This window comes from Amblyomma maculatum, chromosome 1 (assembly GCF_055883805.1).
Source record: "Amblyomma maculatum isolate TAMU_Amacu chromosome 1, ASM5588380v1, whole genome shotgun sequence".
In the NCBI taxonomy this organism is placed as follows: Eukaryota; Metazoa; Arthropoda; class Arachnida; order Ixodida; family Ixodidae; genus Amblyomma; species Amblyomma maculatum.
The window spans coordinates 348365870-348383102 of NC_139344.1; the positions used below are offsets into that span (position 1 = coordinate 348365870).

At 41.9% G+C, this 17233-nt stretch overlaps 1 protein-coding gene across 1 annotated transcript in view; it reads left to right on the forward strand.

The window, feature by feature from the left end:
- The window catches only part of LOC146207709 (nose resistant to fluoxetine protein 6-like), a 41225-nt gene extending 34588 nt beyond the window's left edge, over positions 1 to 6637 (forward strand). Inside the window, exons 13-15 of the mRNA XM_084577342.1 lie at positions 2120 to 2309; positions 3153 to 3295; positions 6319 to 6637. Coding sequence (XP_084433468.1) covers positions 2120 to 2309; positions 3153 to 3295; positions 6319 to 6573 — 588 coding nt within the window. The 3' untranslated portion in view covers positions 6574 to 6637. The remainder of the gene's footprint in view (positions 1 to 2119; positions 2310 to 3152; positions 3296 to 6318) is intronic.
- Positions 6638 to 17233: the final 10596 nt, after the last annotated feature.

The window sequence follows — 17233 nt, forward strand, 5'->3', positions numbered from 1 at the left end:
CAGCACGTGTCCACAGCTTCTCAAAAAAGTTTCTTGATTACTACATGGTAAGTTACTCGTTTTAGACAATAGACCACTCCAGCGATAAAGGTATTAAGCTGTGCAAGTTTATTTTAATAACGCGTCATAACGACTGAGCATATGAACAGCGAGAAAGAACAGCAGTGGACAAAAGGTTGAAACTTTCGGAAAACGGTTTCACTTGAATTGCTAGAGCACGTGATGGCCTTCAAAAAAATGTTGTATTCGTGAACAGTGCTGCGCGTTTTCTTTCCTTCTTGCCCTGTTTCTCTTTTTGCAATGTTCATCAAACTTTTGTACATAACGATGCGCATGACCGTTGCGTATTGTTTCTTTTCTCTTTTGATGACAAGGTAGAATCGTCGTGTGCGCAGCTAACGTTTTCACATTGAAGCGTTTCTTGCTGTGTCAGTTATACTGCCAAATACTCAGCATTGGAGCATGGTATAAGCCTCGTGATAGCGTAACATGTCGACGAGAGCGTGCAGTTACATCTTTCCACACAACCTTGCAAAGCGGGCGTAAACTCAGTTCCGGCTATTAAGCCCAGCCTGAAATTCTCCGGCAATATTTGTTTCAGTAACAAGAAAACTCAGTATTGTGGGAGTGGTTGCTGCAGTACTCACTTCTTATTCTGAACTTAACTCTACTCATGAAGGCTGTTAATAATTGGCAGACACCTTTTTTTTTTTTTTAAGGAAACAAAGGGGTCAACAAACGCTGCGGTGTAATGCTCGATATAGCTGGTGGTGTTAAAGCTGGTGGAGCCAATAACTTTGGGAAAGATTAACCGAACTTGCTTGCACAGGTTGCGTTCTATACTTGCTAGTAAACTCTTCAGGTGGTGAACAAAGCCAGTCAAATTTCTTGCGTTTAATTGTGGAGCCAGTTGGTAACCACACTTGAATTAAACCTTTCATAGAACAACAAAGAAGTTACATGGACCCCAACGCTCCCTTGTTATGCTCCACGCGACGTTGGTCCGCGGCCACTCAGTATACGTAAAAAAATTCTCTATGGTACTATCGCCGCCTGTAACAGCCTTTGAAAGTTTGTTTTAAAAACGCCGAAATAAAACATGGCTAGAGCATAGTACATTTACGATGGGAAATTTCCCACTGTAAAATAAAATAAAATGAATAAATAAAATAAACCGCCCCTAATAAAATAAAATAAATAAAACGCCCGAATAATGAGGTGTGCTGAAAGCAGCGCATTTCTTTCGCGAAGTTGTGTTACGAAGAAATTGTTGTTCACCCTGAGAACTACGCACAGTAGGAGGAGTCGTGTCAACCAAGTAACATGCATATACGGCATTCGTCTTCTTTTCTTCTGCCTATGCGAGGCATACGGCTGCCATGTGCGCCATCAGTGCCCATCAAGCCATCGCGCGGGGTCGCATAAAGTTCTCATTGCCAATCAGTTAAACGCGTCTTTTCGCAAGCGTCCAACCCTCAAAGTGTTTCAGATATCAGACTGTTTCTAGTCACTTAACTCACCCAGTGCCATCAACCAGCTGCAACCCTGATGCCGCATAGCCAGTGCGCTGGCAGATAAGTATGCCAGATATATGACAGATGAAGAAAGATCGACTACGGTGATGACAACCACATCCGTTCTTTGCTTTTGTGGCAATGCGTGTGTGCGTATGGTACCGTCACCCCCTCTAGTTTCGCGGAGCCCCAACTAATGCCCTAAAAGGGACGTTGCTGTTCATTACCAGGTGGATCAGTTCTCGCTAGTTCTTGAACTGCCGAGTTGCATCTGATCTTCTCTAGCCTAAAAGGGATTTTTGCATTGCAAGAACGAGGATACATCTCCAGTTTAAACATCACATCTAGAGAAGCATCAAAATATTAGACACCAAAACGCAGAAAACTTTTCACGCGGTGAAATCCGAAGCCCAGTCACACTTGCAACAGCACGGTCGACGCCGCATATCTTTTATTTTTTTATTTTTGTCTCGTATTTGTTTAGTCCTTCCCAGACATGAGCTATTGACTTATCTCCGGATATTTACGTGAGAATACGAGAATACTTACATGAGATTTACCTCCGAATATTTCGTGGTAACCCATCTCTTGTAACTTTTCTTCAGATTTTCCAGGCTGCTTGCTGGTGCGTGGCACTGTTCTGCGGTCTTTTCTGCCTCTTCGTGAAGCACGAATGGTACAGACGCGATGGCCGAGCACCCGAGCCGACACGGATGTTCTACGCCTTCACTGACCGAATCTTCTTTTCCGTGTTCTTGTTCTGGTTTGTCTTCGCCTGCGCCACAAGAAGGGCAGGTGAGAGGCAGCGAAGCTGCAACAGTAACTGAATTTTCGTCGCAATTTTTTTTTTTGTATTTTAGTGAAGTAAAGAAAGTGCAGATCACAGTACGTTGAAAAACATCGCTTGAACGTTTTGCGGACATCGCACTATTGCTTTATTTTCCTCTTCATGTTCTTGATATGACAACACTGTTCAAACCAGTCAGGCCCAGTACAACCAAAGCATGCAGCCATGTTCCAGTGAGGCAACGAAGTGGTGCTTCCAGTTTAAAATTTCACTTTAATATTTTCTTTTCATGCCTGCTCAGTATCGTTCGGCACTCTGTTCGCGCACATGGAACACGGCAAATGGAAGCGTTTCATCGTAGGAAGTTCTAAGCAACAACTCCGCAACCAAAGATCAGGGGGATAATAAAAGCGGGACATGAATTACTCCTTTGAGATTAATTACGCCGCTACAAACCACTGGTCTCTCAAAGAAGTTACTCGAAGGGAGTAACATTACTCTTATTTACAATGGTCACATTAGCCGCATTTAGTCAGCATTTCCGAATATCGAACTACCACTCTGACAATGAGACCACAGCACTTTCCTTCGTATTGTTTCGTAAGCTCCCAATTTAAGCGCGATTTATCCACCAAAAGTCTAGCTTCCTCGCCTGCGAGCAGCGTCGCTGCAACGTTGCTTGTATGTTTATCTATAGATTGTTTTTGTAAATTAGCAACAATCCAGTCTTCTTACCAGAGATTACATAATTTGCACTAGTGCTCTTACTGCTTTGTCTGGAGAACCACTCTATCACGCTGAGGAATTAACCTGAATTTTTTCCTTTCCCAACCCACCCCGCTGCGGACCAGAACCACTGAGACGGCTGCTGTCGTGGCAAGGGCTTCTGCCGCTGAGTCGTCTCTCGTTCGGCGTCTACCTACTGCATTTACCAATGATTGTTGTAACCCACCACATTGCCAGGGAGCGCATCTTTTTCTCCCACTACACGCTGGTGAGTGGTGTATCGCCTCAATTTCTTTGCTGGCAATGACAACGGACGACTTCATTAGTTCGCCAAACCTTGTCAATACAACCGGCTGGCATCCTTACTCTCATGTTGAAATGCGTCCGAGCTTCTGGGTGTGTTTGATTCTTGATGCATTCGTCGCAGCCAGGACGTAAGTTTAATGTTCTGAATTCTGGCGTAATCTCTCAACTCGGAGTAGCCATATAGTAATTGATCAGAAACTAGTTCAAATAAAAAAAAAACAAAGCTTTATTGTAATCTTAAAAAACCTACGCATGCTTTTGAAATACTGAAACACCTAGACTGTCGTTCTGCTACATTTTTTCCGCCAAGGATAAAGCAATAATGTGCAGGTTCGCTGTTTGCTTTTACAGTATTGAGTTCCAAATAGAATAATAAATCCAAAGAAAACTAACCTTTTTGCCCTTTTAGTCTCATTTTAAGAAGCGCGCATACATATGTGCACTGTGGGTCAGTCAGTGTTCATTATAACGCGCTGAGTGGTGCCTATTTTTAACAATTACAAAGCGAAATATGTTCGTTTTAAACTGTACTTGCAAGAGCCTGAAAGCAACTTGAATCAACGCTTAGTTGTATGGAAACACGTGGGCACATTCACCCGAGCAAAGAAACAAATAAATAGGTTTAATTTCTGGTTATGATCCAGGAACGTTCTTGAGGTACAGCTCTTAGGATTGCTACGCTGTGCGATTTACCCCACGCCACACACTTACCAAACAAAATGTGGCCTCGTGCGTATGAAATTTTACTGTGTTGTCAAAAGAGTTTATCTTTCTTCTTTGCTGACGACCCTTTACCGTCTTCTGCTAACTCGGAAGGAGCTGCAAATTTTTATTTGGAATCACTTCCCTGCCGTCGACGCTCAGCTGCAACATACAAATTATACAAACACTAAATAAAACCGCACCCACTCTATGTCTATAACTCACAACCTCCAGAAAGAGTGCATTGAGATTCTGATGCACTCTTTATTGGGTGCAGCAAGCACCAATGCACCCATTATAAGGGCGTATCAGTACCTCAATGCGCTCTTTCAGGAGCTTTCTAGAAGGTGTGACTTATAAAAACGTAAATGCAGCTTTAAATGTGCGATTTTGTTTACAGTCGACTGAACCTGCACCACCTGGTTATTTATTATTCTCTTATTTATTTCAATATACCTTATAGGCCCCAGTTCAGAGCATTGAGTAGGGGGCAACAACAATGTACTTACACAAACTAGAATTTACATAATAATCAGACAGCCAACGAAATGGAGAGGCGGTAAAACAAAATAACAGCTGAAAACAATACAAAAATACAATATATACAAATCAAAAAGTAAAATGCAAAAAATACAGCACCGGAACTAAAAAAGCATTCATCAAACTCAGACCACAAAGGGTGTATGAAGATATCGAGGGAGAAAAGTAAATGGAAAAGGGCGAACCCACAAGCGAATAAATAAGCGTGACAATTGAATGAAAATAATAATAACCGCGTGGAAATTTGATAATTAGCGTCGGTGTATGTAATGCTGGGGCAACCTGTCTTAAAATGCATCGCTGTAAGCTATGGATAATACCGGAAAGATCATTCTAAAACGATATGGCCCGTGAAAGCATACACGAGCTATACCGCGAGTGGTACTAATGCGTGTAAAACTGAAATTATTGTGCAACCCCCGGAATGTTTGTCAAGGAACACTATATAGTAGAAGGGGACGTGTAGCGGTGCTGTACACAGGTCTATGAAGTAAGGAAAGAAAAGAAGAGAGACTAAACGTCGAAAGCCTAATGATTCAAGGTTAAGGTCACATTTTTTTGTGCTGTGCTCAGACTACGATCATAATTTCTGGATATAAATATTGCGGCATGGTCCTGAATGGCTTCAATCATGTTAGGTAAGTAACGTTGAAAAATGACGCAAACTCACTGAGTGTTGTGTACCACCTAATGGAGATCATTGTAACATTTATTTTTATAAAGCCACAGACCAAAACCCATCCATACATTTTTCTGCAGTACCGCGGCGTATACGATAGCATTCGGTTGTTTTTCACTATTATTCATTTATTGCAAACATATTCAGCATGCGGCGTCGGGACCTACATAGCGATGTATGCAGTAGCCACTTGCATGACAGTGGTTGGAAAGAAGACTTTGGAAGCGTTTAAAAGTATGCCGATAAATAGGATTAAATGCAGCAATAAACGGCAGCAATGCGGCTCTTTTGGTTTGTTTTTTTTCCCGTTCTGAGGAGTTCTGATCACTCATTAGAAAAACTTGTCCATATGCAACATTTTCTTTCATTTTTTTTTTTTTTTACTTTTCGGGGCTCTTCGATTTATTTTTTTTTTTTACCTTCTACACTATTCGTATTTTTCTTCGGTCACAAAGTAACACTAAACCTGTTGTCATCAGTTATAAAAAATGTTATATCGTATCGATACACAGTAGAAGAAAACTCACAACGTTTTGGCGTTCGTGATGCGCGTGTCAGTTTCATGGCTCGTGAGTGAAGACATGCCTAAATGTGGCTCTGTCATTCCCCAAAAGGAGATTTAAGAACTCCGGAGATCTTATGGGAAATCCGGACGTCCCGCAACGTAAGGAATGGTCGGTAAGCCAACTAGTAACATCGCACAAGAACGCTTAAAATAATTAGTGGCCCGTTCTTAGCGGTTCTCCTAAGAGATTGTTAAGGAGTACGACCCTTAAACTAGGAGATACAACTATTTGAAAAAGCCTCATTGCACCACAGAGAGGGCAGTGGTCAGATATATTTTTGCATCCAACTTCTTTCATCCTATGCAAGTTCCTGTTTCTATTTATTTTGTAAAATATCTCACTTCCGTCCCGCCTGAATCTTGAATATTGATGGAAACACAATTCGTCAAGTTATAGTGCAATGCTGCTTTGCCTATTCCTATTGTCAGGAATCACGGGAATCTGAGTTAAAACACCTGGAAACAACACCTGTTTGTGATTGTTTCATTTATTTTACAGGTTTCAGAGAGCTTCGCAGTCCTCATCTGGAGCTACATCCTCAGCTACGTAATGTTCATTATGTGTGAAGGTCCAACGACCAACTTGGAAATTTTGCTGTCCATGGGTCACAAGCCCAGGCAAAATGAAGAGAAGAATGCCGAATCTACGAGCGACCAATTCGACCAGAAGAAATTGCAGCTTTCCTCTAATAATGCGATAGTCCTCAGTGTCACCGAAGAACCCTGTATTGCAGAAAAGATGTGTCGACTTTGACAGTTGGTTATGTACCCATGTGTGAAACAGCAACTTTTATCAAATAAAGAACATCGCATGCATTCAACGTACACGTTCCAGCTAGTTTTTATACTACTGCCTGTGTGGTAGTGAGCACCGTCCCTCGTGCATGGCTGATACAACAGCAACAGAAAGCAGGTGAGAAGTGTTTTCAGCATTCTTTCAATAGCTGATGCGTAATTGATAATGGAGAAATTCGGCACTGCAAACTTCACCAAAACGTGAAAAGATCAAATCATCGTGTTGATTTGGCAGTTTTACAGGGTAATTTTCAGAACCATTTGTGTAATTTTATCTCTCGGCAATATTGTCGGCCGAAGACGCTGTCCTTCCAACAATAAAGTCGTTCATACAACTACTGTAGTGAGAAATCGTGTTGTGTATTTAAATACGGAAAATTGTAACTGCCATAGTTTCGCGCATCTATCGAAATTTTGGCTCTCCGTGGATATACAAAATGCTCTCTAAGGCATTAAAGAGGATACCAGTAATTAATTAGATTATTTAGAGGTTAATTATCTTGTTCATGTGTAATATTTGACCATTGAAATAGCATTTGACTGCTACAGTCCGTATACTGTCGAAGAGCAGCAATAAAATGGTAATTATCCGATGTCAGTTTCCGCACAGGTGCACATTTAGTCTGTTTTATAATGTCCACCACGGATGCTCCAGTTACTTGAAAGAAAAATGAGAGCATTTGAAAGCAGCAACCTTTGAACATTACCACATTTTGCACCGCGAACACCGTGTATTTGAAAATATTTTATATGACTACGCATACCCGCGGGAGCAAAAACTTTCTTTTTCAAGCTTCATAGCAATACACTATAAGTTAAGACCTATTTAGAAATGAAGAGTTTTTTTTTTTTTTTTTTTTTTGTACCTTGGGGGAAATCACTGCTTCATATGCCACAAGCCGGAAAGTATCGAACACGTTTTCTTAGACTGTTGGGAATCCTTTTTCTTCTGGGAATTTCTACAACGAACGATTAAAAAGACCTACCTATGGATGCATTTGAAATTAGATGTTTACCAATTCAAGACGATGCTGGGCTACACCTGGACATGATCATGTTACTGGGCTTGCACAGTATCTGGCGATCCAGAATGGCTTTCAGGAATTCAGATATTGATGCGAGGAAAATACGGCAGCATTTTCGAGAATCCGTTGCTAGTGTTATTGATGTTTTCAAGGCACAAGACCAAGTGTCTGAGTTGCTTCCGAGAATGAAAACGTTGCTACACATGCCTGAATTTTATTAGGTCACGCAGCTCGAGCTAATATTGCGTATAATGCGTTAGTGTAAAATTTGGTTTTGGAGGTGGCATAAAGAAAAAAGAGCCGTGGTAGCGCACTGGTTAGGGCATCCGTCTACTGTTCCCGACGATGCGGGTTCGAATCCCGGTCTCGGCGGCCGTTTTTCGACGTAGGCGAAAAGCACGGCGCCCGTGTGCTGTACAATGTCAGTGCACGTTAAAGAACCCCAGGTGGTCGAAATTTTCGGAGCCCTCCACTACGGCGTCTCTCAGAGTTTGAGTAGCTTTCGGAAGTTAACCACCACAAACCAAACCATGCCTACACATGGCTATAGCTGTCGCCGGACGAGGATTTTTAACTTCATTACCAACCGGATGTTCTTTTGTATAAACGACGCAGCATAGAGAGAAATAACGTACATTAACGTTCGCTCAGCACAGCTGTCGAAGTAACAAGGTGATGAATTCGTCAGGATTGCATATGAGAGCACCGTGCGCCGGTCTAGCGTCGTGGCTCTTATTTTTGTAGCGATTGGCCTGAGCCATTGCACTGGCTTGCTAGTAACTGATGTGCGCGAATGGTGTTAAGGATTCAGCCTCTACTTGTCTGTGCCAGAATCACAGTTAGCAAACAGTCGCATAAGTTTCAGGGGCACTTCCTAAGTTGATTGGGATTAATTGCATTTATAGTTGATTTCAGAACAACAGATAGGAGCATATTATTCGAGTATTGTATTTAGGGGAAACCCCGTGGTGAAGTAGCTTTGTAATAAAAGAGTATATACTCTTTGAAATCCACCGAAGTGCAGCCATACAACTACAAAGGAAAGCTATGCAACTTTCTTAGAAATTTCGTAGTTAAATAAATATTCATTCTGGTCCAGAAATCAAACGCGGGACCACCGCTTTTCCGGGGCAGTGGCTCTACCAACTGAGCTAACCAAGAAGGCCATTGTTAGCTCAGTCAGCTTATTATAGGAGCACATTTTACTGTACCTACAGAAAACGTGACCATTTCTCATATTACCTGCATTCACGTAGAATATAATATCACGTGATACATGCTTTTTTTTTTTATCAAACACCAACACAAGCGCTTATTCCAAAGTTGTGCGGGACATTGACAAATTCAAATTTCCGCTGCCCAACTATCGCAGCTGTCAAGGAAAATAGACCGAGACGAAGCTGCTCCAGCGATCTGGACAAGGAGCAGAAGAGCAGGAGCCGGTTGATCCTTTTGCTAGCCACAATAAGTTTTACTTGAAAAGCTCGAATGAGTACAGTACACTGGGTCGAAATAAATAACCGCAACTAAGTTGGCGAACTCCGTAAGTTTCGAAGCGTTTCTTAACATAAAGCAACTTCCTATCACAGATAGAATCGGAGCATGATGAGTGACGAAACAATTCGTGGGACTTTCTACAAAACAAGTGAGTGTTATCAGCATGAGTAAAAAATCAAAGGACTGTAATCTCAGAGGTTCAGTTTTCGTGGTGGTTCAAACGCAGGTGCAGACTATGTTGAATAACCCGTTGCAATATCCCCATCTGTGGTCGTAATTGTGCCCGCATTTTCGAGAACATGTGAGCAACGACTTCGGAAATCCGGGACCTTAAAGAACACAGAAGCCTCGCTTAAACACCGTCGACTGCGCAGGAGGCCATAAAATGACTGCAGAGCTTTCTGTTTGTGTCTTGCTGCCTATATGCACAAATAACACGTCTTACTCTTATAGAACCAGTGTGATTTCTATGCTAATATAGGCGCGCATATTATGTGGCCATCGCCGTTAGACCCATTTCTGTAACAAAAAATAGCGAAAACTACGAACTGACTCACGACTTCAACTAAATTTGGAAGGCACTGAGTCAAAAGCATAGAAAAATGGTCATCACGCATTTTTCGAATTGCAAAAACACAAACTCACCAAGTCACTCGGCGAATTCCTGGACGCTGCAACTTAAAATTGGCAATAGCTTCTCACGTACGAATGAAAGAGAGTATTTGCAAAGATAAAATTACTAAATTACCGATCAGAGATATTGGCCTTGGCTTTTGATGCTATTTTAGGCGGCAAGCTAATCCTCGCGGACCAAACGCCGTGGTAAAAACCGCTTCTATCGATCGCACATTTTACTTCACGCTTCAGTGGAGCAAGAACAGGATATTGTTTCACGCGGAGCTCGTGTGTGCGCGTGTGTCACACCAAGGGCTTTGACGACGTCCGGCTTTTGGACAACGTAACTTGTTTAGTGCTCTCGTTTTCGGCCGCTTGGCGTTACGTAAGCAGCGAAACCTCGATGCCATCAAGCACACTAAGTGTCATGCAAGACTTGATAATCATGTAGCCACCATGCGAAAGTAGAAACCAAATCGCACATCCAATGAGAGAGTTAAAGCACTCTCGCAGTGGGACATGTGAAACGAGCTCGTTCAAGAATGAGGCTAGTGCAATTTACCACACTGTATACGCGCACAGGTGAGCCTATTTTGGTTCGTTTGGTGTGAGGAAGCCAACTACCCAAGTACGATGGGTGCCATTGCCATTTAGTGGTTTACGCGTTCCTATACCAAACAGGAAAAAAAAATCCCATGTACGAGGAAAGTTACAGTAATTTTTGTTTTCTATTTTCAGTTCTTTTAGGAGAGGTTTCGCATACAAAAAAGGCACGAAAATGGAAACTGCCAGATAGCTGTCGTCAATGAAACTGGTTTTACGAAAACAAAAATCGTAAAAAAAAAAAAAAAGAAAAAGCGTAAAAGTGAGAAGAGCTCCCTGTTGAGAATATCATTCAATATTGTCATGTTCCCTTCTTATTCTTATTATTATTGTTGTATTCTTATTTCATTTTTCTCAACACTGATTTGATGTTTAAACGCTCGCGTTCAATACAGAACGGCCTCGCTGAAACAAAATAACGGTTATAACAATAGAATAGCCATTTCCCCTTGAAGCTCATAGAAACCTCAGCCTTTATTATTCTTTTTTACGGAAAGAAGTTTTCTAGCAATGCGATACAATGAGCCTCCCATGCCTCCCTCTGGGGATTTCGTGCTATGTCCCTTTGTAGCAATATCCAACATTTCTGGGCCGGTCAGCTGCGAAGAAATGCAGTTCCCCGTTGTCTAACCTGCTCGCTTCGTGGTGTGCTGCGCGGGTGCACCGTTTAAATAGGCAGTTTAGTTACTGTTTTTGCAACCTTGTTGCATGGTGAATTTGCTTGACGCTATGAAGATTTTTCTTGTTTTGCACGTCCAGGCTATTAAAGACAATAGCGTGCAAGAAGTTGCAATAAGCAAAAGCAGGCCATTAGCAAAAGCCTGTTCTGCACCGTGCGGTTTGCGCATTCTCCAGAACACATTATTCTCAAGTGAGGAAGTGTTGTGTCCCGCATGCACGTAATCTGTGAGCACAAGCCAACCAAACTAAGGCAAGCACGTGGTAATCGCTGCTTTGCGTCTTCTTTTACAGCGACTTGCATCAACCCCCCTCCCCCCCCCCCCCCCCCCTCGCACACGAAAGATCATGAAACGAATCTTTTTTGAGCAGGTGGAATATGTTAGGCTCCGAGCAATGCGCGGTCATGCAGGAAAATATGGGTGCGCATTGGAAAGTCTGGAATATGTGGTTAGTATGGTCAAATGCGGTTTCGTAGTAAAAGCTTAACGAACATGATAAAGAGGTTAAACTTTATGTTTACTGTAGATAGCTCAGTTCTGTAAGGATAGAGAATTGTTGCCCGTATCAAGTGCTCGTAAACAAATTCCCATCCAGTCTCTTTCCCTCTTCTTGAACGGAAGAAAAACAAAGCTTCCCAAGTGAACACGAATCGCCGTCAAAACTGCTAATATTAGTACCACGGCGTATTTCTTTTTCTTTTTTTATAAGCACGTGTTTCACTCATAACTCACCGATGTCGAAGAGTGTTACCTCATATGTTGCCACAAAATTCAATACGGCGGCAGCGGCAACTACCAGAACCACGAACACCAGCAACATTGTGTTAAGTCTGAACTTCAAATGATATATATAAAGTGCTTCATCTACAGGCTTTTTTTTTCTCTTTTTTCTTATCTTCCCCTGATTTTGCATCGAAAACAAAGCCGTACACCAAGCTACTAGGCGTGCCGTACGAAGAGACTCCACGTTTATTTCAGATGATTTGGGCCTTGAAATATGCAACAAAACATCATTATACCGGCATCACTGTATTTTTTTTTTTTCATTGAAATTCGAACGATGTAAACGGAATAAAACTCGCAGCATCGTCGGCTTCAGTTAAATGCCAGCACCCCTGCGTCTGAAAGCTGTGACAGCTATGAGGTTAGCATCACAATTAGAAATAACGCTTCACAGAACAAAAATCATTTTTACAAGAAGGTTGGCTTCAGGTAAGGCAACGCGAAAATACTTCAGACGCCGGCATTCATTTTAGTCGTACATTCTCGGGAACCAAGGCCTTAAAGTGTGCTCTGATTTCAACACTTACATGTTATCGCTAACTGACCCCTGAAAGCTCAATATTGAACGCCTGTATTCTAATCCCCACATACAACGGGTATTCCAGATCGATGAATGGAGTGAAGGACCACCAACATATTATACGTAATGACGTACAAGTTTCTATCTCCAACCAACACGCACATACACAGAGAAAATAAACCTGCTTCCTTAACTTTTGATAGCTCTTTGAGTGTGTTTTCCAGTATCTAATTACCAATCAATATTCACTAACCAACAAGTCAACCAATCGCACTATCAACTACCCCCAAACGCTCCACCAACACTCACTATAATCAATAAATCGCACTATCAACTACCCCCAAACGTTCAAACAGCATTGCCAATACCGTATGCACTCCATACAAGGCTTCTGTAATTTTCGCGGCAGCTTTTCCGGCTCAACTTTGAAGCGCAGTTTAATAACAATGCATTAGGACTCAAACAGGACATTTACCTCTGCGAACGCGTATCACGTCCTTAGTTCCTGTGGCTGCCGCATCCTATGACGGCGCCACTCAAACGTTTGCGCCAGAAGGAGTTGAAGTCATTCTTGAAAGCTTCTTTTCAAGCCGGGGTACGGCGATTGCTTTCCGACGCAATAAACCCAGTACGCTTCGCGTAAAAAAAAAAAAATAAAAAATGGTAAAAAAGAAAGACTGGCATGCATGCGACGCAATTGGGCCTAATAAAAGCGCTGGAAGTTCCCATCCTGTCCTGTCTTTCTTGTCTGTTTATGTGTCGAGTTTTTTTTTTATTATATTTTAATTTTTACATACTGCAGCTCCTAAAGGGACTATCGCAGGAGTGGACGTATGCAAAACATGGAAGGTACAATCCACGCTATAAAGACATAGGAGCAGACATTTAAACAATAAAGTTGAAAACGTACAAAACAACGGAGGTTGGGTACGTGGGAACAGTAAACAGATTATGAATTAGTTATGACATGCATAAATCAATGTATTGGCAAAGAATGCACAGAACCTGACAATGGTACGCGGTTAGAAACTATAGTTGAACAAATCAATGCGAGTTAAGCATAATTAAGATTATCCTAACTTCTTGTTGACGACGGTACGGCACTCAGGGTGTACCCGTTGCTTGAGAGTCGGTAGTCCAAAAGAACAAAGAAGAGCAAAATTTTTAAAAATTTTAGTTGCCGGTAGATGGCGAGGAAAGTTAATTTTAATGACGGTGGAAACCAGCAAAAAACGACTGGAAGATTGGTGGCTTAAATGCAGAGAAGTGACATAATGTTAGTAATGTAGGAACAAAAATTTAATAAATAGAATGATGGTTTAGTTAACCATTCTAAATCAATAATTAAGATATATGGAGAAAAATGAACATGATAGCTACTGCTACCACCCCGTTTCAAAGGGGACGCTCCTATATTCCATCCATCCATCCAATGAATCGAGGAAAGAAGAAGGTCAAAATTTATTACATACGAAGCGAAATAATTTCCTTTGGATGGCCTCAACATTCTCAATCTCTGGTATGTTGTAAGCATTCCACACAAAAACAACCATAGTCAAGAATTCGGCGGATTAGGTATTTGTACATTAGTGTCCTCCCTTCCTTCGAAACCTGGTTATAGTTCATCCTAAATATCCTAATTTAATATTTAGGGCTTCGTTATAATGACACCAATATGTCTGGGTCTTGATAATTCGGGGGCAAACATAATTCGTAGACACTTATGCTCGAACACCCTTTCAAGGCGTATACCTTATAAAAATATTAGTCAGAAATCGCGGAAGAGCAACTATTGACGAAGTGCATCACAGTAGTTTTGCGGGAATCCATGTTCATCTGCCAACTCTTACCCATCCCAAAGAAGCTAGAAAATGATTCATTAGTGCGGGAATGATCCTGTGAAGAGTGAAAAATGTAATGTCGTACAAAACGCAATCGTCCATGTAATTCCAATGTTCGAGAGGATGTTAAAAGGCAGCTCATTAATATGCAATGTAAATAATAAAGTTCCTAAAACCTAACTAAGTGGTGCACCAGATGTCACAAAGGCAACAAAATACAGGGCTGAATTTCAATAACATACTGTAGACGCTCAGAGAGGAAATTCGAGATCCAATTTGCTAAGGTTGAGTTCTGAAGTAAAAAAATGCAATTTGAACATTACCATGAATCACAGCGTCGAAAGCTCTTGAAAACTCAATTAATCACGTGTCGATCTGATGCCCACTGTATAGATTAAAAGCAACGTATGCACGACTTCTGATTATCGGGTAGATGTGCTAAAATCTCGCAAAAAAACTATACTAGACAAGAAGAATTACGATCGGTTACTCGAGAACCCAGCGTGGTACTTTTAAAACAGTATAATCTGCACTGTGAACAGAAAATAAAGGAACAAAAAGCCAGCCTGGAGTAGCGGTTTTTGCGCGCTCGGCTAAGGAGAGGAGCAATAGTGGTTCGATTCCTGGCGGAGACAGATTTTTTACTTTGTATGTGCCAGTTTGCCTGAATTTTTCCTGCAGACGTTTCCTGCGAACATTTCAGCAGTACATGACCCAAGAAAGACTTTTGTTTTAACAACGCAGAAGGTTCGCCAACTTCCAAGACTTGGGTAAAATATCAGAAGTAAGGGGGATTTATTAAATATAGCATGTAGCTAAGGACATGTCCAGAGTGAATATCCAAAAAGGGATGCACTGAATATTCCATCAGGCCAACTTAATTTCATCCCATTAAATTCTCTGTCAAGAATCCTCCAAGGAAACTGTTACATTATCAATTAACAAATAAGTGCAACGGAAATTACCATGCTGAAAAACAGACTTCATGAAGGAAAGAGCTAAAATCATCTGAAATGCATTTGCGGTCCTGAACTCGTTTTTCGCTAACAATAAATGAATTCGAAGAAGTATATTTTGGAAGGATCGCACGTCAAAAAACTTTTGGGGGTGCTGATCAGTAACTTTTGCCGCTTAATAATAAAAATCTTTCAGGGGTAGCCTCAATACGAAGCTCTTCTCTCGCTTTGTTAAGACGGGCAGTGCTCTCGGGATCAGAACTTGATCTCGATGACCGTAACCTGTTTATCGGACTTGACAAATACAAAATGTCACGGTTAATCCAGGGTACGATTAAGCTTTTCTTTTCAATTTTAACAGGGACAAAACGATTAATGAAGTTTTAACAGTGTTCTAGTAAGGGCAACTAAAATATCAACATCACGTGCTTGTTCTTTTTTGTTTTCTAGCATTAAAATCTATCGAAACCATAAGCAGGACCCCCAATCACAAAGACATCGTCGGCACTTTTGAAATTTATAAATGCTTAATACCTCAGCACAAAAAGAAAACAAAAAAACTTTAGAGCACTGTTGAGGTCTACCTTGGAGAAATGCGAAAACATATACGTTGGCTGCTCTTTAATAACTCCTTGAGTGTCACGACTGAGCATTTTTAAGGCAGCATGACTGCACTTCTTGAGGCGGCATGACTACACTTTCTGGGGCGTAATAGCCACTAACCGGGGCGGCATTACTCAGCACTTTTCGAGGCGGCCTGACGCGGCAATTGTCTAATGTCTGACCAACTGATCCCACGGTATACCCTGTTAAATTTCACTTAACGGTTGCCATTTAGTACCAGGGGCATATTACTAATTGCTCCCCTATTAGAAATATACTCCACCTTGTGGATTGCCTAAACTTCTACCAGAACTAGCATTATTGCATAATATTAAGGCATTCGTGCTCATTGTATTGCAGTAAAACAAGCAGTTAATTATTTTCCTGTATTTTTACTTCGCGTTTTATTTGCTCTCCTGTACACGGCACTGATCCCTAAGCAGACAAGGCCTCAATCGGTGGCTTTCAGGTCTAGTAGCCACGTAGGCACATGAGCTGCTTTGCGACTGTCGATTAATAAAAATGCTAAATGCAAATCTAAAACCGCTCAGCTTTTACAAGCACTGTGAAGAGAGCAAGTTCTCCCTTTTCTATCAGGTCGGAATTTCCCGCTGTATTTGCTACCCACTGCGACCCTGCTAGTTTCTGGTAGAAGGTCACTACTCGCATGGAAAAACCAGTCGCAAGAAACCAAACTTGCCCGCACCACGAAAGCGAAAACACAAGAGAGGGCGTTTATCCACTCTGCAACAATCTTAGATGTAGAAGGTATGGTGTCCTTTATTTCGAAGACAAATAGTTCGTATACTTGTAGTCCACGTTTCAATGGCGCCTCCGAATTTTCTTCGCTGACATTCCAACTCCCGAGATAAACACGCCGCTAAACACAAGACAAGCTTAGTGCATGCAATTCTCCTTTGCATATTACTGCATCCTTGTTACCGAGTGAGTGAGGGGACATAAAGTGACGGTCTCGTATGCGCCTCTCGTCCTTCAAGGGGTTATTTATCAGCTGCGTCATGTTTGCCCGTCTTCAAGTGTCAGCAAAGCAAAATTCTATTTCTGCTCAAAACTCTATCACGATCTTTGCTGCTTTGCAAACCCTATCGGCTACCCGCAGCACGTGAGGTAGCGAGCAGCGATGAAGGGATGATGCGCGCATCGGCACGACGCTTTCTGCATATTAACTGAACGGAGGGGGCTCCCTCCACGTTAGCTGCCCCGTGGAAGGGCGAGACACTTGGATTTCTTGAGAGTGCCTCAACGAGAAAAACAGCACCCTAGACCAGTCGAAAGTCGACCGCAGCGGCATATACCTGCGCACATCAGCAGTCCCACCGGTCTGGTTTTGAACTTGTGGTGTGCCACACTCTGGCTATCTTCAGGCGGGACAGCTATGTAGTAGGTGCTGGGCCTTAATCACGGTTTTTTGCTCTATTTAGCGACGATTTTATAGAATGCAAAACTCGTAGATTTATAACCAAGTGATTGTGGTG